Below are 21,690 nucleotides of genomic sequence, written 5' to 3' on the forward strand. Positions count from 1 at the left end.
GGTGGTCCACCTTCTGCCCCTCCCTCCAGTGGCTCTTATGCCATGCCCCCTGAGCCCACACTATCCCAGAACCCCCTCTCCATTATGATGTCCCGTATGTCAAAGTTTGCTATGCCTAGCTCCACCCCCCTCTACCATGATGCCATCAAGACAGTTGCAAGCTCGGACGATGACTCGCCACCTGCCCGCTCACCTAACCTCCCGCCCATGAACAACATACCTGGTAGAGAATATGTTTCAAACATTAAGTCCATGTTTTTATTTATTTGTTTATTTTATTTTATTTATTTATTTATATATATTTTTTATTTGGAGCAATACATTCATTTTACTGCATAATTTTGTTGTGTAGTTGTGCTGATTTTTATATATTTACTAAAATTTATATATAATATTTTGTAGGTAGGAATAGTTTTTATTGTAGGTAGGAGTAGCTTTTAACTCAAGCTGTTTGTCTTCATTTGGTTTGGATATGACTTATTTAGTTGGTTCATCTGGATCAAAAATGATCAGTTGAAACTGAGAAGCACTGTGCATCAGTGTGTAAAATTTTCATATTCATGTAGCTTTATTCTAGACTAGTGCTAATAACCAGGGTCTTCAATTGATATAGTTTTTCATAATGTATTCATTTTTTCTTCGTACTTTTTCTTTCAGGCGTGGGTGGCAATCACCACCCAAACCACCCTCGCATGATGGCTCCAAACTCTTCGGGACATATGCCATCCCTCAGCCCCATGGGGATGAACACTATTGGGTCCCAGCCTCTCTCGCATGGACTCCCAAACCAGATGCACTCTCCAAACCCAATGGGGCCCAATATCCCTCCACACGGTGGCCCAATGGGACCAGGTATGATGCCCCATAGCATGATGATGCATCCTGGCCCTCAAGATCCGGGGCTCGGCAACCCCCATATGTTACCTCAAGGTCGAATGGGATTTCCTCACGGGCAACAGGGTTTTCCACCAGTGCAATCTCCACCACAACACGTTCCCTTCCCCCACAACGGCCCTGGTCCTGGTGGGGTTCAAGGCGGTTTCCATCATGGAATGGGTTTCCCAGGGGAAGGGGGGCCCCGTCTTGTCAATATGCCGCAAGGCCCAGGCGGTGACCCTGGGCTCTGTAAGCCAAATGCACCTGGTGGCCCAGATTCTTTCAACTCTATGGGTAATCACATACCATCCGTCTACACTGACCCTAATCTGCAGGAGGTCATTCGACCTGGTGCTTCAGGGATTCCAGAGTTCGACTTATCCCGGATCATGCCTTCTGAGAAACCCAGCCAGACACTGTCATACTTCCCACGTGGAGAAGGCCCTGGCCGCAAAATGCCCCATCCATCGGGCCCAGTCCCTGGCTTTCCACAAATGCAAGGAATGATGGGGGAGCAAAACCCTCGAATGGGACTTCCCATGCCAGGTATGGGTGGACCAGGCCACATGGGCCCTCAGGACATGGTCATGGGAAACCCAGCCCATAACCCTATGCGACCCCCAGGCTTTATTACACAAGGCATGATGGGACCTCAGCATCGGATCTTGTCACCTGGACAAACTGGCATGCCTGGGCAACCTGGCATGATGGGTAACCCAGCTATGATGCAAGGCAAAGAGCGAGGACCGGTGGGTCTTTATAATCACCCGGGACCGGTTGGGTCGCCAAACATGATGATGTCTTTACACGGGATGGGTGGCCCGCAACAAACTATGATGATGCCGTCTCAGATGAGGCCTAGAGGCATGGCAGCAGATGTGGGAATGGTATTCAACCAGGGGCCTGGAAACCCAGGGAATATAATGTTCTAAGCTGCTAAAAAGACTTGTACTCACAAGCACATGTATTGTAGATTGGAACTACTGGAAATGGGCATCACTTAAACAAGTGTACAGTTGGGGGGGGAAACCTCAAACAAACAAAAAGTGACTTGCATGTGTAACAGTCTTACTGTGACATGGAGAACAAATGCCAAGAGGGGTATATAAAAACAAGAAAGCAGAAGAGTTTTGTTTTTGTTTTTTGGAAACTCCTGAATGTATGAGATTAACCTACGGTGAATTTTTACATCATTAGTACAACAGTTCCTAGTTTTTTTGTTTTGTTTTTTTTTAATCAATTTTTGTGGACTCGGGATGTGGGGGGAAAAAAAGCTCCAGGTTTAGCAGTCTGTAGCTGTACCTTTTTTTTTTTTACAAATAATTAAAATAAACAAAGGGTCGCCATTTTGTCACAAGTTGCACCGTTCTTGCTGTGTGTTTACGTCATGGATCTGTTTCCTCTGGAAATCAAATAATCTTTGTATTTGTGTACTGTACTTGTATTGTAAAAGGGATTTTAGCAGTGACTCATTACAAATTTAATTTTTTGGGGGGAGCAATTTGCCGAATAATATGCTGCACCAGTCACTAAACATGTCTGTTTACTAGGGCAGGGTCAACCATGATCACTTTTTTTTTTTTTTTTAATTCCAGTGTATAACAAACCGAACTATGACCTCATACAGATAATAGTATTAAAAGCACAACAATGGATTAACTGTAAAAGTGTTTTTTATTGTCAAAGTTGTCATTAAGGGCAAAATAATTGTAGAAACAGTGGAATCTTGTTTGTCCTCCCGTTTCTTGCGATATCTTTTTGTTTTTTAGGGGGGGGGGGGGGGGGTTAGAGAATAAGAAACTACGCACCTCATTTTTCAAATCATTGATCCTGTTTTGACTGAGGGTTGTCACAAACCTTGTGGTGACAGTGCAGGATTCTTTTTTTTAATTGCTGCAGTATGTATCATTTTGTTCAAGAATTTCCCAAGACCGCTGTTGCATTGGGAGTGGATCTGGATATGTCCAGTAATCCAGTTTATTGTAAAATTTCTGTGTTTTGTGTTTTTCTTTCTTTTATCTCCCTCTCCCACATGTAAAACTGTCATGTGTAACTCCATTAAATTTGGTACAGAACCACTTGCCAGGGCTGTGGTGTTGGAAGAAAAATAAAATATATTGTTTCGTATAAAGTGGCCAGTACCCTGTGTCTTTCTTAGGGGCACCTCGTGGATTATATCAACTAAAATGTCTCTAATTTCCCTGGCCTGTGAAGTTGATAGCTGTTGCATATTAAAATTGAATAGTGTTGAAATTGGTAACAATGACTTCTTGATATCCTTAATCTAATCATAAAAAAGTATATCTTATGAATACATTTGGTCTCTCAGCAGCTAGAAAGGGATAAGGCTTTCTGATTTTTAGATGACAGTCAGATCTGAGCCCAAACCTCAAGACTTTACAATAAATCGCATCTGACTCCAGATTAGTAATTTGACCCTAACAATCAAATCCATTCATTGTAATGGATTTCTTTCGGACACAATAGGTGCAGGTGGAGACAGAGTTGTGTTAACGAGGGATTTACTAAGTTCTGGTACTCGTGCACTTCTGTTGCATTGTGTTTGACTAAGGTGGAGCGTTCATGTAGGAAACCTCCACCGTTCCAATCATGCGCTTCATTAATAAATGTACTCTATTAAACCCCTGACCAGGACACTGCAGTACCTAATCACAGCATTGTCCTTGCAGTGGAGTTGCCTACTTCTGGTCTAGTGCCAGGCCTTTGGTAGTTTCCAGGCTCATTTTAGAAAGGCTTTTTGATCTTAGAACTGAAAGGTTTTTTTTTTTATATGATTTAATATTGATCAATTACTATATATATAGATAGATAGATAATATATATATATATAGGATGACATAGGGCAGGGGTTCCCAAACTTTTTTTTACCCGAGGCCCACCTGTTGAGCTGCATTAGGCACTGCCCTCTATTAGCACTCCTTGGGAAAATGTTAAATTAAAAACATTTTATATGTTTAAACCTGTAACATTATAAATAAACCTAATCTAAACTGTCTTTTATTCATTTGAATAAATGTTGTGAAATCACATAGAATATGCACGGAGTGAAAATAAAAAAAAATGTAAACAAAATAAATTTCAAAAACTAAACAGACGTTTTTATCAATCCTTTAAATTAGGCACCTTTGTATACTTGAACATTTTAGAAATGCAGTTATTTTTCTTGGTCATCAAACAAGAAAGAAGTGCATGTCTCTTATTATTCCCATTCATAAATATCTGAACAGGAATCACTTTGAGTAAAAACAGTACAATGTGCACAAAAACATAACTAAAATCCTAATTTCTGAACACTGTCTAACTAAAATGTCCAACCGGTACCTCACGCTAAACTGTCATACACAAAAAAGACCAATGTGCACAATAGTTAGTTACTTTCTTTGCCACTACTCTGTGCAACCAAGTACAGGAAAAAAGTGCTGAAAACCATTTTTTTTTTGGTGGCCTCAATATGCTTCAATCAGTACCACTTTCAATTAGTATACACATGAACCGCCACTCACAACTGACCAATGACATGCTTACTGTCTGCCAAAGCGCGTGTTTCAAATTTCTGTTTGTTATTGGGACATTTACTGTTATTCACGAGAGGTTCAACCTTGAACTCTTCTGATTGGACAATGCACACAGCTTTTACACTTTACAGTCCAAATGGACGCGCAACGTTACATAACACTGAGTGAGAGACGTGAAATATGTCAGGATTAGTGAGATTAAATAAAATGCTTTGCTTTGAACACAAAATGTTAATTAACAAAAATGAACAACCATAAGTACAAATGAAATTAGTTATTTTTATTTATTATCATAATGTGAAATTGAAATCTGATGCGCATGTTAAAAGTTCAAGTCCTTTGCTTTGTATTTCCTTTTTTTGTTTTTAATTGGAAGTGTTATAAACTGTTAAAATATCTATATCTATATCTTTATTTTTCGAAAATAAAACGTCAATGCACGAATAAGAAATCAGGTTGCCAATTGCACCACTGTGATTACCCACCTTAAAGTTACCATTTCCATCCACTCCCGAAAAAAAAATCCTGGCTACGCTTCTGCTGTTTTTCGTAAGTGTGCAGTTTTTCAAACTTTCAAACCTTAATGACAACCAAAGACTGTCTAAGACCCTTCACCGTTATATTTGTTCTCGTGTGAGACTCACTTTTTCAGTCAGCGGAAATATGTGAATTTGATATAGCTCTGTTAAAATGGCAAAAAAAACAGCTACGTTTGGAGTTTTTCTACAACAAAAAAGCTAAACCACCAATGCCAGAGACATCAACAGAAACCGAACCTGACTCTTCTGTAGTTCAGAATGTTATTAACGGCACGATACTTCCATTTCAAACGCTCAGGTTAGTGCAGGTGCAGCTGTCTGTCGATGAGACCCTTGCCTGTAAAGTGTTTGCAGCTCTCTTGATTGTGACAATCTGGCGGAGAACTGTTTGTGATGAAAGATCTGGTAATGTTAGAAACCTAGCTTAATGTTTACATAAAAATGGTTAAAATCAGGCATCGGGTTTGAGCACAGTTTCGCTTGGGGGGGGGGCTGCTGTGCCCCACCAGTTTTTAAAGCCATGAGTCGCCACTGTTTCTTTCAGCCAAACTATATTTAAATTGCTTACCTAACAAAATTTATCGTTTTGCTTCATAGAGGTGACTCCCGCTCATTTATATTCTTCATCAAAATCTCTATTGATTTAAAAAAAAAAAAATAATGCTTTTCGACACTAAAGTGTTTTCATCAGGTATATTAACACCAGCAGAATACATGAACCCCAGTTTCTTGTAACAGTTGGTGACCAAACGTATGAGAACTGTTGTTTAAAAAAAGTAGCTTAAAATGAACAGTTGTTTAGACAATGTAGAACAAGAACAGCAACAAATAAAAATACACTTTAAGGTTTGTGTCTTGCACACATGCCATTAACAAAATGCCCTGAAAACTTAATGTAATTGATGAAGGGCTGTAATGCAGCAAAAAGGAACAAGAATTAAACAAGGACATGAAAAGGTTACCGTACCAAGCTTTGTGAAGTCTAATAAACCAATGTTATCTTTCGCCAGTCAAATCGTAGAGTGCCTAAATAAAGTTTTGAGTCATCACGAATAGATTTTTTTCATCTCTTGCGTCTTGCATCCCGGTAGATTTTGTTACATTGTTTACCGTCAGGAGTTTATGTGATTTAATTGCACAAGATTCCATGGTTAGATGATGAACTGATAATCTCTTCAGCCAAAGAATCAGCCAGAAGTAATTTAAAAGCAAGGTTACCATTATGTAAAACAGTATGTAGCATGAGCTTTGTACTAAAGCAGGGTCAGCTGTTGAACAAAGTTTATTTCTCAAACTGACCATTTAAAAAATGTGAAAGCAGAAATGCCTGCGGCTAACTGGCTTGCATTCCCCTCCTCCCCTGCTAATAAGCACTCAATTGGTCAAATTAATTAATTTAGGGTATAGTTGGAGCAAAAACCAGGAGGGATACTGGCCATCCAGGACCAGAATTGCCCACCCATGACCTAGGCAAAAGTTTGTAAAAAAATAATGCTATTGAGAACTGAGATTCATCTGAACAAATCAGTATTTGAAATGTTTCATGGTGGTGCAGCATTTTTGTTACCTGCTCTTTTCTCTTTCTCTCTCTCTCTCTCTCTCTCTCTCTCAAAGGAACATGAGCTATCTCAGCAGCAGATGACTGCACTTGTCACAACAGAAACTTAATTGTAAATAGGGGTCCTAAAGAAAGAATGATGGCTCTTTTCATGACAAAAAAAAAATGGTTTCAATTATAATTTCATATATATATATATATATATATATATATATATATATATATATATATATATATATATATATATATATATATGTCACCTCCAAAATTATTGGCACCCTTGATAAAGATGATAAAGATATATGGGAAAACCATATTCTTTTATTCTAATACAATTGCTCAGAGAAAAAGTTTTTGTTATTAACAATAGATTTTTTTCTCAAAAAGATACGTGCCGGAATTATTGGCACCCTTAAAGATTCTTATAAATAAAATCAAACAAAATTAAATCTGCATTAACATTCTACTTCTTTAAGTTCATCTCAGTCTTAAGGAACTGTTTTGTGGCCTTCCATGGCTTCCTGTTTCACTGGGGTATAAAAATGAGGTAACATGCATATGAAATCCATTTGTCATCCATCACCATGGGAAAGGCAAAAAACTCACAAATGAAGAGACAAATGGTTGTTGACCTTCATAAATCAGGCAATGGGTACAAAATAATAGCTAAAAACTAAATATACCACTTAACACTATTAGAGCAATATTTAAGAAGTTCAAAACCACTAGAACAGTGGTAAACTTGCCTGGTAGAGGACACAAGTGTATCTTGCACAGTGAGGCAGATGGTTTGGGAGGCAAAGGGAAATCCAAGGGCCACAGTTGGAGAATTACAGAACTTGGTTGCATCTTGGGGTCACCAAGTCTCCAAATCTACAATTAGACTCCACCTCCATGCCAATAGGCTATTTGAAGGGTTGCCATAAAAAAAAAGCCTTTATTGAGAGCAACCAACAAATGTAAGCGGCTGGAGTTTGCTAAACGGCACTGGCACTTCGATTGGAACCGAGTGCTATGGTCAGATGAGACGAAAACAGAGCTCTTTGGCAATGCACACCAGTGGTGGGTTTGGCGTCGAAAGAAGGATGCGTGTGCAGAAAAGAACCTCATACCTACTGTAAAATAGTGGCGGTTCTTTGATGTTATGGGGCTGTTTTGCTTCCACTGGTCCTGGGGCCCTTCTTAAGGTAAATGGCATCATGAACTCTACCCAGTACCAGGACATTTTAGCCAAAAACCTGGTTGCCTCTGGCAGGAGGCTGAAAGTTGGCCGCAAGTGGATCTTCCAGCAAGACAATGACCCCAAGCACACATCAAAATCTACAAAGAAATGGTTAATTGACCACAAAATCAACATTTTGCAATGGCCATCTCAGTCTCCGGACTTGAACTCCATTGAAAATCTGTGGTTTCAATTGAAGAGGGCAGTCCATAAGCGCAGACCGAAGGATATCAAGGATCTGGAAAGATTATGTATGGAGGAATGGTCTAAGATCCCTACCAATGTGTTCTCCAATCTCATTAAACATTATAGAAAAAGACCTTGCAAGGAGAGGGTGCACTAAGTACTGAAAACAAGGGTGCCAATAATTGTGACACTTCATTTTTTTTGGAAATAAATGTATAATTTGAGAAATGTGTAATTTTGGTTGATTCTATTGAATCATTAATAAAGTCAAACATATTCCATGTTGGAAAATTACAATATAGCTCATTACTGGTATTATTTATTTTATAGTCTTTTTTGCTCATCTTTATCAAGGGTTCCAATAATTTTGGAGGTGACTACTAGAATACGTTAGTGTCTGTTCAGAGACTAAGCATAATAAACGTCCTCATCTCTGCAGGGTATTAACGTTAATATTCCCACCAGAGCCAGGCAGCTGTAAATCTAATTAACCCATCTACAGTACTGACAGAGATCTTCAAACTGAGACAGCACCATCTGGTGGATGGCTACGCTAGTATTCTCTAACATTGATGTTCACGAAAAGATCTTTGTGGACGGCTTACTTCCAAATTAACTGTGCAACCATGACAGCTGCCAAATTCCCTTTCTTATCCTCCAGTACTTCACATGAAGGCTACAAGACTTCCCATCTTCTTGGTATGGAGCATTAGTGCAGACAACTACATAAAGGAACGTGTTTTTCATTTTGAGGCGTTTCACTAAATGAAGAGAATTTGATACTGCTGTTTTCGTATATTATTATCAGGATACTTATTTTTTCTTCACTATTATCAGTGGAATTTAGAAAACAAGTGAATAAAAGCATTGGGTCTTTTTACAGCAATCAACCACATTTTCACCTTATATTTTCTTCAGAGTACAATATCAACCAGCAATGTATTCGCAGAAACATGCAGCTGTAAACATGGTACCCTCTATTCACTGTGTGAAAACCTGAACTTTTGGTCAACTTTGAACAACAAACAGGAGTTTAAGCAACAATTTTATTGTTTAATAGGTCCAATCATGATTTTTTTTTTTCAAAAAAACAATTAGACATTTATAGCAATGTTTTTAATTTGTGCAATGCAATAAAATTAAAAATGATTGCTATGGCCAACTTTTCATAATCTATATATGGGTACTGTGCTTCTAGGACCCGTTATTCAAGATATCTTGATGAAACAGTCTATGCTGTTAGCAAATACACAAACAATACACATGTATTGCAATGGTCAGAGCAGTCCTGGTTGTTTAGCCATGGAATTGCCCTGTTCAGTTTCACAGACCTAATGCAAACCTTTGGGTAAATATCACTTAGCCACCTGTTGACAAGCACAACTATACTATCCCCAGGTACAGGACAAGGAGCTGCCAGATGGGAATTTTGTAGCTGCTAATCATGACATGTTGACCATGGATTCTGTTTACATTTGCAGAAATGAACTTGTCTACTGACATGCTTATGTTATCCATGTGTATCCAATCCTATGTAGTCCCACTTGTGCAATGTGGCTAATGTTTCCTACTTTGCATCCATCTTTTTTTATTTAAGCGCCATCTTTGAAACAATATAATATTTTAATGCTGATCACATCTCATAATGCTTAACAAAATACTGAAGACTAAAGTTGCTTAGATATGTTGGCCTACATAGGATTCAATTACATATGGGGATAAAGAGCAATGTGGCAACAGACCATTTCATTTCTGGAAATCTGACCTATAGTAGTTCCACAGTAAATATTCAATTTTTGGTCACTTGCAAAATACCCATTGTCCTTTCAAGCACATCACATAAAGTGATATTAAAGTCAACAGGTTTTTGTCACTAGGTCATTATTTGTATAACATACATTTTTAACTGAAAACAATACTTTATGTACTGCATACATAAATGCCTCTCCATCAGGGGTAAAACTATAAGAATCTAATTCAAGTTCTATTATATGTAAACTTATGGAAACTAATAAGATCTATATGGTAACAATATCCTGGGAGACAGTCAGCATGGTTTTAGGAAAGGGCGATCGTGTCTAACTAACTTGATTTTTTTGAGGATGCAACATCGACAATGGATAATTGCAAAGCATACGACATGGTTTATTTAGATTTCCAGAAAGCTTTTGACAAAGTCCCGCATAAAAGATTAATTCTCAAACTGAACGCAGTAGGGATTCAAGGAAATGCATGCACATGGATTAGGGAGTGGTTAACATGTAGAAAACAGAAAGTACTGATTAGAGGAGAAACCTCAAAATGGAGCGAGGTAACTAGTGGTGTACCACAGGGATCAGTATCAGGTCCTCTGCTATTCCTAATCTACATTAATGATTTAGATTCTGGTATAATGAGCAAACTTGTTAAATTTGCAGACAACACAAAAATAGGAGGAGTGGCAAACACTGTTGCAGCAGCAAATGTCTTTCAAAATGATCTAGATAGCATTCAGGACTGGGCAGACACATGGCAAATGACATTTAATAGAGAAAAGTGTAAAGTACTGCACGCAGGCAATAAAAATGTGCATTATAAATATCATATGGGAGATACTGAAATTGAAGAAGGAATCTATAAAAAAGACCTAGGAGAGTATGTTGACTCAGTAATGTCTTCATCTAGACAATGTGGGTAAGCTATATAAAAGGCCAACAAGATGCTCGGATATATTGTGAGAAGTGTTTAATTTAAAGGAAGTAATGTTAAAACTTTATAATACATTAGTAAGACCTCACCTAGAATATTGTGTTCAGTTCTGGTCACCTCGTTACAAAATGGATATTGTTAGATACTAGAAATAGTGCAAAGAAGAGCAACCAGAATTATCCTGGGCTTAAAAGGCATGTCGTATGCAGACAGGCTAAAATAATTGTATCTATTCAGTCTTGAACAAAGAAGACTACGCGGTGATCTGATTCAAGCATTCAAAATCCTAAAATGTATAGACAATGTCGACCCAGGGGACTTTTTTGACCTGAAAAAAGAAACAAGGACCAGGGGTCACAAATGGAGATTATATAAAGGGGCATTCAGAACAGAAATTAGGAGGCACTTTTTTACACAGAGAATTGTGAGGGTATGGAACCAACTCCCCAGTAATGTTGTTGAAGCGGACACCCTGGGATCCTTCAAGAAGCTGCTTGATGAGATTCTGGGATCAATAAGCTACTAACAACCATACGAGCAAGATGGGCTGAATGGCCTCCTCTCGTTTGTAAACTTTCTTATGTTCTTATGTTATTATTTAACTGATACCTTAATCAATGTAAAATAGATTTGCATTTATGCCAGAAATGTGGATTACTAACCTAATAACTTCCTGGGATGTTACATATGAAATGTCATAGTAGAAAAATCCAGATAAAAACCTAGTTCTATCACATGGATTATTATATTATGCATTTATTATTAAGGGCTGTTGTTTACTCTTTATAAAATGAGTTGGGAGATAACTGCGTCCTGATTGGCTGATAGACATTCCAAGCCATTACAGTACAACCAATGGGTAAAAACAAGTCCCAGCAACAAAGACTTTTTACAAACAGCTATTATTGCGGCCAGCGTTTAAGAACATTTAAAAAAAAAAAAAAATTTGAGGGGCTCCCGAGTGGCGCAAAAAAGGCGCTCCGCGTGGAGTGCAGGATGCGCCCTATGGTCTGGATGTCGCGAGTTCGAGTCCAGGCTATTCCTTTGCTGACCGACGGGAGCTCCCGGAGGGGGGCGCTCAACTGGCCGAGCGCCGCCTGGGGGGAGGGAGAGCTAGGTCGGCCAGGGTGTCCTCGGCTCACCGCGCACCAGTGACCCCTGTAGTCTGGCCGGGTGCCTGCGGGCTTGCCTGTAGGCTGCGTTGTCCTCCAACACTGTAGCTCTGGGTGGCTGCATGGTGAGTCTGCAGTGTGAAAAAAAAGCAGTCGGCTGACGGCACACGCGTCGGAGGACAGCGTGTGTTCATCTTCGCCCCTCCCGAGTCAGCGCAGTGGGGGTAGCGGTGGGCTGATCCCAACAATAATTGGACATTACTAAATTGGGGAGAAAACAATAAAAATAATTGGCAACCCCTAAATTAAAAAAAAAAAAAACTGCATCTAAGACTGAAATAAACACATTTTCTTTGCTGAAGTGATATAATCAGCTGGCACACAGTATTCAGTTAGCAGCTACACGAGCTTAATGCGAGCTGGTCTGAATCGTTTTTTAAATTCTCCCAGTTGGACGTACTATAAACCTAATTTCAGTTACCCACTTTAAAACAGCAAACAGCGTCTTCATTTCTGTCATGAAAACTTACACGCGACAACAAAAAGACAAGTCACAACATCACCCTGCTGTATCCCAAACAGACTTAAACAAACTTAAGTCATCGGTAGTCAGGACGCAGATATCTCCCAACCCATCTGATAAGGTAGTTTAAGAAGCTATTGGGCACCAGCTGAGAGACAGGAAGTCCTGGAGTTACATCCTCTCTGCAGTACCGTCATCAACTCGTAAACAAAAGGCAGACAGTGCCACCTACTGCACAATCTGTCTAACTGTGTAACCACCCATTTAATTGAGAAAACTATACATTCCCTGGTACAGTCAACTTCCTCACACAAATACTGAAAATATTCTGAATATTTATTTAATTTATTATTAAAAATAATTTATCTATTAAATTCATTGGAACTATTACATTTATTGGAACTATTTTTCTTAGCGTAGTAATATATTTAGGAAAAAATAAAAATGTGTCTATATCTTTATTTCTAAAAACTAATAACCTATTTTATAAGCGCAATATGACACTCCAGGGTGTTGGTTGTGCTAGAATAACAGCACTTCCCAGGGCTAAAGGCACTGAGCGTGTGGTTATACTAGCACAACCAACATCCTGTCGTGTCTTACTGCTTATGTGCTGTACAGCAAGGTCAATTTAGAATCTTTAAAAAACTGTACTGTAAGCAGGTAACCAGGCAACAGGCAAAACGCCACAGTACAGTGTCAGAAGTATTATTTTGATATTTATATTCAAACTGTTTAGATCCAGCAAAATGGTTCGATTGTGACAAAAAATAAAACTCAAAAACAAGCTGCATAAAAAATAAAACGGTAGAATAAATATTTGTGTGCAACTTGATTTGTTTTCTAGTTTTATCTCATTGAGTGTTTTAAGCTATACTTTCTAAATCAAATTCAAAGTAAATACTCAAGCCCTATATTTGCTACTGAAAATACCATCCCATTTATTTGTTATTTCAGTGCAAGATGCCAAAAATTATGAAAACAAAAATACTGACATGGATTCACAGACCCTGATTAGCACTACTGTTGTCTTCCCAAGTCCAAGATCTGGTATTGTCAGAAAATGAATAAATACTAAAATTCAAGTAAACCACTATTCATTTAGTAATATTTTCAGTTTGATTACAGAGAGCACCATGTCTCTTGGAATCCAGCATGTAGGGTAAAAGGGCTTTTCTGAATTCATTCAGTGGGCAGAAGACATCACTGCAGCCTCTGACAAGCTGATCCTAATTTGGAGGGAAAAAGAGTCAGTGAAAAATAAAAAAAAACATTTTTTTTACTAGCTCAATGTCACTGCAACAACCAAACAATACACATTCTTGTTTGCAAGTCTTTTCCAAGTGCCTAGTGAAGTTCTACTGAACACCTGTCATTATTTGGAATCTAATTGTAATGATTTCCTATGGCTTACAGTATTTATTTTTAAAATCCATGTCTCTGTTGTAACAAGAGTGAGAAAATAGTGGTGGTTTATACAAGCCATAGTATTTATCAATAAAATAAAATATTATTTTCATTGTCAGTTTATGGCCTCAGTATGGCTGTAAAAATGTCAGTGCCTTTGGTAAGAGGAAAATTAATTCCGATCGGCTGTTAAGACCCAATGTGAAAATTAATTGCCATTGACTGGAACTCAATTGTAACAGTGAGGGAAGGACAGCTTTTTTGTTTTGAAATCAACACATTAAGTAATGGATTTATTTAATACCTGTCGATAAATACTTCTTAAAGATAATTAAGGTACGAGTATCCGCACACCCCTAATAATGACTAATCCTTCACTGATAAATATTTCCACTTACCTGACCGATATAAGACACTTTGATATAGACCTCCTTGGTAGAGCGGTGCTCATACAGTTCCAGGGCGATGTCCGCAGCGTATGGAGGCCATTTCATGTCAAAGATGCCGAGCGCCATCAGACAGGGCATCAGAGTTGTGTCGTGTACTGAATATAAGTACAGCTTTCTACCAGGGGACAAGATGAACAAGAAAACTTCACACTGCAGCTAGTTCGAGGAGGCATATGGAGCAACACCATTCTGTTGTGTTTTGTGTCTGAAACATATGGTTTGAGGATTCAGTGATGAATAGAAACATTTTATTGACATGATGTATGTATTGTGTAAATTACTATTGTTCCCTTAGGCCTTAACCTAAACTTTTTTTAAAGCACACAAGCCCCTAGTACCAAAACTCATTAGTGATTCTGTTAATTAAAAATTTACTTCAGAATAAAAAAATTATAATTCGATTGCTATATATTTTTTTTATTTTACTATATTAAGAGTTATCACATTCACAAACTATTGACTTGAATGAGCACATGAAGAAATATTATATATATATATATATACATATATATAATATATATATATATATATATATATATATATATATATATATATATATATATATAAAATACACACACACAGAGTATATACATGTGTGTGTGTATATATATATATATATATATATATATATCTTCATGTGCTCATACAAATCAAAATAAATACCGGGAATCATCTGAAGACTTCTCAATTTTCTTCTCAATATTGGCCATCAAGGTGTGAAGCAATGGTCCGACAGACAACTGAAGGTTTTCACTAGCAGAGAAAAAATAAATCAAATAAACGCACACCCCCTTTTCTGATTCATTAATGAACAATATTTAGGAATAGTCACAAATGTACGCGTACTGATGCATATACTTAACAGAAACATTTTGTTTATGTCAGTTTTTTAAATGTTTTTATTTCAAGCCAGTCAGAGTATTTAGTTTTGGCCTCAATCTTGATAATCAATACAGTGATCTTGGAGAAGAATATTTCCAACAATAACAATGAGAAAAGAAGGCGTGATGATTTCATCAACAAGTTTATATTTGAAAAGTTTTTTGTAACCTAACTTTTTGTGACCTAATCTGACATCAGAATACTAAGGTGGCGCCAGTCCTGGCATCTGAGATTTTGTTGCAATAAGAATACTAAGGAAATACAAGGTCAATTTACAAAAATAGCTTTAAAAGCAATGTTGATAATGTAAAAACAGTCCTTCCCTTCTCTGTGGCAGAACTTGAGATGTAGTACTAAAAGCTACAGGAAAAGTGCTGATTGCATATATTCACCTTTTATTTGGCTCATAGATGTAATATACCATTTCCACAGCTCGCTCTTCAACTGTCTTCTGCCAGTTCTTTAGCACGGTGGGACACGGTAAACCATGAGCCTGAAACAAGCAGGCACACAGTCTTACGTTGTATTGTGATGCCTTCCAAGACAGTCTGTTAATAACCAATGGTTAAAACTCTGCAGTGCACTTTTGTGATTTAGCTGTATAACATAGAGCTGCTTGGCTTGAGGTATATCCGTACTGTGGATTACCTAGTGCTGTGTTACAGTATTTGAATAGAAGCTTTTTGTTGTTGTCTTTTTAAAACCATTATCTAGGGCTAAAAAAAAAAAAAAACACAGCTGCTGTATTACCTCTCTAGCCACCAGGTCGTCCCGTAGTTGAATGAAATCTACATGTTTGTGCCCAACAATCCCCAATAAGCTCTGTATCCGTTTCAGATCCTCAGCGATGTCCGGGAGTAAAGCAGATTCAGTCCATCTGTGTCTAAATAAAAAGGATACTTTAAAGTGTTCAAGAACGCCTTTCCTTTGCTTTATTACATGCTGTTCACATCGCAGCAATTTGATTTCAACATATTCCTGATAGTTTAGTTTAGTTTAGTTTTTTGTTGTATAAAATAAATAAATACATGCATTATGCTGCTATAATGCTGGTGCTCTGGTTGAAATGAATGTTGCAGGAGGGAGGGTGGTCTGGGTACAATCCTTTGAAGACATTTGTTTTCTCATGGACAACGTTCCTCAGTAAATGTTGAGAAATATATTACCTATTTTATTTAAATCATGAACCATGATGTACGATTAACATTTTTAAAAGAGTCGGCAGTATGTTTAAAATGATAACACTGTGATACGGACCCACATGGGACACAGTAAAGATAAACACTGCAGGGTGTTCTGGAACACTTTAACCCCTGTAATGCCCAATAGTGCACATCATACCACATTTTGACATCCTCTGTAGTATACAGTGTTTACAATCAAGGCAGAAAAGCTAACATTTCACATAAAATACATCCATATTTTAAGGAACCTAGTGGTCTGGATTCATATAAAAGCTTTTCTCTGTACAAAAATACTTGGGCATCACAGGGTTAGCTTTCACTCATGAACATTTTTAAACAAAAGGGGGTGCAAAAACACTCTCTGCCACGCTATATAATCTAGGCTGTTCTTTTAAACATATATTTAAAAGAACAGTCCAGATTCTCAAATGCACAAACTCTTTGCATCTGTAACCAGATCTGATTTACTCAAGGCAAATAACACACTTCTATTTCAACAAAGCGCTCAGCTCATGGTATAGGTCTGCTTTAATGAATTACCTGCTCAGTAGCTTTAACAGTTTACATCCATGGTAGTTGGGGTATAAAATCTCTGTCTCTGCTTCAGAAGTTTGGATTTTCACTGCTCCTGTTGAGGTAATTGAACTGTATCAATTAAAACACTCTTTCACACATCACATCAGAGAATAAGGATGTGTAAGGTAACCAGGCAGTGTTATTATTTGGTATTAGAAAGTTCAACACAATGTATAACTTGTCAGTATTGGAAGGTTCCGGAAACTGTTCAAATCCTCCCAGCAATTGCCATATGTGGAAATTCACCAAAAGGCTATATAGAGAGACTACTCCATGAATGTTCATGTAGCTTTTCTACAATTGAGGAAAGCCGGATAACTGATCAGCCCCCAAAATGGGAGGGTGTGTTGTTTACAGCCATCCTCATGAGGGAAATAAACACAGCAACTGGTTTACCGGAGAGCAGGGCCCAGGGAAGGGAAACGGCCTGCTGAGAAAGAACACTGTCCAGTCTGACTGCACATTGAAAAATAGCCTGCAATCGTTTTGCCAGCGTGGTGTGACGAATGTATACACAGAATTCATAGTTTGGCCTTGTTTCGTATTGGTTTGGACGGATTATGTACAGACACATTAGTTTCATGTCAATATGACAGATCTATGCAAATGCTCAACATAATATAACGATTAGATGTAGTTTTGATGTTTGTTTTCATATGACAGAGCCCTTTCTTAGTCCCGTGATTTAAGGAAACGTCTTACTCCCAGATTCTGATAGATCACTAATTTCCATTACAATAAGATAAATGGGGCATGCAAACTCTTTGGTGTGACATACATACATACATACATACTGTTTACTCCCCCAGTGCAGGAGAATAAAACTCACCTTCCTGCTTCTGCTGAAATAACCCAGCCAGCAAGCACGTTGCAGATTCGATGGTTCGTACAATGTTAGTGGAACGGACACTGGGTGATAAAATGCACATAACTGAATTAGCAGAAGGGCAATTAAAAAAAAAGATTAACGATCTCCCAATCAGACAGTCAGATTTTTTTTTACTTACTAGACTTCTGAAGACCTGAAGATCGGGGAGAGAAAGTTGAACTCCTCTATGTACGTTTTTCTTATTCGGGCTCCCAGATCGTACAGCTGCTGCTTTCCTAAAGTGGTAAGCTGGCCAGGAAATGTCCCTCCCTTCAGTAGAAAAGAAACAGGCTATATGGCTCACATGTACTGTACATGAGAAAATAATATACTTGAAAGCAAAGCTCAAGCAATACTTATAGTTTAAATTGAAGGGTTAATATACAACTTTATCAGCAATTACTTCTGGCCATAATTATTTAATCACCAACAAGGCTGTTGCAGCTTTGCTCATCCACTGTACTGCTGACAGTGGCAATAAAAGAGAAAAGAAAACTAGCATGAGATATACATCATTTACTCTACTGGCCTCATTTTCAAAGTGTTTTCTCCAGTCTTTAATTAAACTTATTTTTTGAAAGAGGTAAATTGCCTGTTAATTGTACAAAACTTGAACCTACAAACTAAGTACTATAATCCAAGTTCTCTTCAATATTTTGAAGGTGTTTGTTTCTCGTTTTATAATATTTACATGATTTTTTCTCCTTTCAGATTTTATGTGAATTCAGTGGTGATTAAGACATTACTGATCCAAAGACATTATTTATAGTAATACCAATTCAAACAAAGGTTTGCGCAACATACAGAGGTCTCAAACGCCAATTTCAACCCAAGGTAGACCCACCTTACCGTAAGTGTGTGCGCTCTGTAGCTGTCCTCAATCGGGGAGGGTGGTTTGGGACCACCACTCAGGTTAGTGACTACATAATTCATAGATGTGTGAGAAGGATCTTTCAAAAGGTTTGGAACCCATTCAGCCTGTGGTACAACAAACAGTGGGTGCATTAATTTGAACACACACAGTACTTACAAGATGTACTTTTTTATGTTATCCCTCATTAATATTTTTTTTTGTTTTTCAGTCTCAACTTTCTTCTGTCTGGGTTTTCAGCAACTTTATGGGACTTTGTGTTGCCTGGCAAAAGCCATCTTTTCAGTATGCGCTGATTGCTACAGTCTACTCCAAAGCACTTTATTCAGCTCCATCAAGGAGATTGTAAACACAGCTTTGGAACCAGCCAAGCGCAAAATTATTATTTATTTTTTTAGTTTTCTACAATGACACAATTAAAATGACATTACTCAGTCTGTACACAGTATATCAAACTAAGAAACGTATACTTTAGAATAAGTTAAAAAGGCATGTCTTAAGAACCAATACACTGCAATTATTCTGTAATGAATATAGGTAAAAAAATATAATTTATGAATATAAAAATATTTGTGAAATAACAAACACAACTTCAGTCGTTTCTTACCACTTGTATGTCCGGTATCGATTTCAACGGAGTCCTGGCCCCATGTCTGAACAAAACCTGAACCAGTTTGAGTTCATACGGAAAAGGGTGTGCACGACCACGATCTGCCTGTACTACCCTCTTATGTGGCTGTAGCCAGTACACAACAGCACCACACGCTACTGTACTTAAAGCACCTATTCTAGCCCAAATACCCATTCTCAATGAAATGTCTACTGTTTGGGAATATAAATACAAATTTCCTGTTAAACAAATTACAAAACGCAATGTTGTAAAATAAACTCAATCTACGTGCATATAAAACACGCTTTGAAAGAAAATACCTGTAAATACTAACTATTCATATCAAATTACATAGCCTTAAAATATGCACACTGTCATTTTACTCTATATTTGCACACTGGAAAACAACTGACTTCTTTCCTAAAGTTACCAGTAACTAAGTTTCTACCGCATATGTTCAATTACCTTTGTTTCATACCCTTGAAATACTCGTGAGATATGTGAATCTGCACATTTATTCCGTAGGCTTTTGAACTATCAAACATACACGAAGCTTTATACTCTAAATACTTATAACACTGTTTAAAAGACCCAGGAATACAAACTGGTAGATGTTTATTTCGAAATCATTCACCCTTCTGCATTCTGTTCCTTCCTTTACTGTATATTACAAAACTCGTTATATTCTGGGATTTGTAGTTTTTAAAGATGATGTTGAAATCGAGGCAAATTAAATAATTGTTAACCGAACTACATTACCCATAGTACATTTGAAAACGCATCATGTCGTGCGCTTTTTAAAAATGTATTTGTATTGTGCGCTTTGTGTGTTTTCGTTTGATAAGGTGGGTGTTTGGTGTTAGGTGGTGTTGGCTATGAGTCAGTATTTGCATACACAGTAGGACAGTAATGTTCATGGTTAATAATTGTTGGAGGATGCGTACACAAATCTAGTGACGTGATACAAAAGCGGGACATCTTATTCGAGCATTCGGTTGTCATGTTCGGAACCAAAAGGTTTTTAATATTATAAAATACATTTATGTTACCAAACAATAAATACGAAGGACAGTCAATCGATGAAATTAATTACGAAATGAATATTTTCAGTCTTGATACAGTTGTAAAATGTATTGAATAAAATCTGAAGCAGGAAATAGTAATTTGTAATAGTATGTGTATTTAAAATTGTTACAACGATGAACCGCAAGATGTCAGCAAAGCCTAATTTTGGCGCAGTCAAATGAAACTGTCTAATATGTTATTAGATTTATATTAAAGTAAGTGTACATGACAAGTATAATCTCATCATTTACTAGAAAAAAAGAAGAAAAAACTTTTCCTCTTTTTTCGAAAGATTAATATATGTACACCTCTGCCTTAAATTGTCAGCTTAATGTTTTCTGATATTGCATAATTATAATCTTATACTAGTCTGTACATTGACCTAGCGATTCAGTTGCATATATGATGTTAGTACAATTTACTAATCATTTTAAGGTATCTGTGGTTTCAAAACGTCATAATTATTTCTACGTAGTATTAGAAATGTAAAGAAAAATACAAAAACTTTGTCATTTAAGGTTTGCCTCCTGTATACGATTTATTGATTTAAGGCAACAAAATATGGAAATTACACATTCTTTTTCAATAGTATGTCAACATAACTTAAAAAAGTTAACACAACTTGAAAATGTCGCTGAATTTGTCACTCAAGGTTGTTTTAAAATATATATATATATATATATTTTGTCTGTTACGTTTTTTTTGCAGCCAACACATTTATAGAACATTGATACATTTTTCAGTACGACTCGAGTTTGAATGTTTGTATGCCGTTTGACCTTTGACGTAGCGCAATACTTCTACGGTTAGCTCAAAGAGATTCTATTTAATAGAATAAAAATACATACAATATCTTTGGTTAGCTGTACCTGAGAAAATGCAGTGAAAACGAGCAGCCACATTTAACTGAAAACGAGTTTGCGTTTTTTTTTTTTTTTAGTTTCTATCTGCACTTTGTTTTGTAAAATGAAACTGTTTGTGCAATTATTTGTTAATGTTTTGAGCTGTTAAAATAATAATATATATGTATACTGGGTCTCTCATTTATGAAAATGAAATACATTTTTTGTTTAATGAGAACATACTCAGTGCATGCTTTAAATAACATTCTTTCGTGAAAGTGTTGGCATATCCGTTGTCCGGGTGTATTGTAAGCATGACCCCAGGGACATCCATGGACAGTGTGAAGTAAAATATTTTGATATTACGATGTTCTAGTAAACATACTGGCTATTTCTAGACATCATCTTATAATCTATCTCTACTTGTTAATACATACATGTTACATCTACATTATTAGCACATAGAGATATATCTTTAGAATACCCCCACAAATATTTTTCTAACAGTATCCTCTGTACAGATTAATAACAGTAACTCATACTTTTCTGGTCTGCACCACAATGATCATATCGGGCCTGGTTTACTTTCTTAAGATTGATAGGTCAATAATTGGTTTCTGGGTACCCTTATAAAAGTTTGCCACAGTATATTCGAACTACATTTATGCACATGCTTTTCCCATGGTCGTACTGTGC

General features: G+C 37.1%; 2 protein-coding genes across 4 annotated transcripts in view; one reads left to right on the top strand and one right to left on the bottom strand.

Moving 5' to 3' along the window:
* LOC117406352 (B-cell CLL/lymphoma 9 protein-like) overlaps positions 1 to 3,010 on the top strand; it is a 98,043-nt gene extending 95,033 nt beyond the window's left edge. For all 3 annotated transcript variants that reach the window (XM_059029945.1, XM_059029946.1, XM_034010313.3), the window contains exons 10-11: positions 2 to 223; positions 658 to 3,010. In XM_059029945.1, the coding sequence (XP_058885928.1) occupies positions 2 to 223; positions 658 to 1,808 (1,373 nt within the window). In that variant the 3' untranslated portion in view covers positions 1,809 to 3,010. The remainder of the gene's footprint in view (position 1; positions 224 to 657) is intronic.
* Positions 3,011 to 12,924: 9,914 nt separating this feature from the next.
* Positions 12,925 to 19,937, bottom strand: acp6 (acid phosphatase 6, lysophosphatidic). The gene is made up of 10 exons (XM_034008500.2): positions 19,085 to 19,937; positions 18,456 to 18,584; positions 17,746 to 17,876; positions 17,568 to 17,647; positions 16,703 to 16,790; positions 15,729 to 15,861; positions 15,371 to 15,471; positions 14,760 to 14,849; positions 14,046 to 14,211; positions 12,925 to 13,469 (listed from the first exon to the last, which is right to left on the bottom strand). Exons 1-10 carry the CDS (start codon positions 19,280 to 19,282, stop codon positions 13,338 to 13,340), a joined length of 1,248 nt encoding a protein of 415 aa, XP_033864391.1. The 5' UTR covers positions 19,283 to 19,937; the 3' UTR covers positions 12,925 to 13,337.
* Positions 19,938 to 21,690: the final 1,753 nt, after the last annotated feature.

The sequence above is a fragment of the Acipenser ruthenus genome, chromosome 9 (genome assembly GCF_902713425.1).
Source record: "Acipenser ruthenus chromosome 9, fAciRut3.2 maternal haplotype, whole genome shotgun sequence".
In the NCBI taxonomy this organism is placed as follows: domain Eukaryota; kingdom Metazoa; phylum Chordata; class Actinopteri; order Acipenseriformes; family Acipenseridae; genus Acipenser; species Acipenser ruthenus.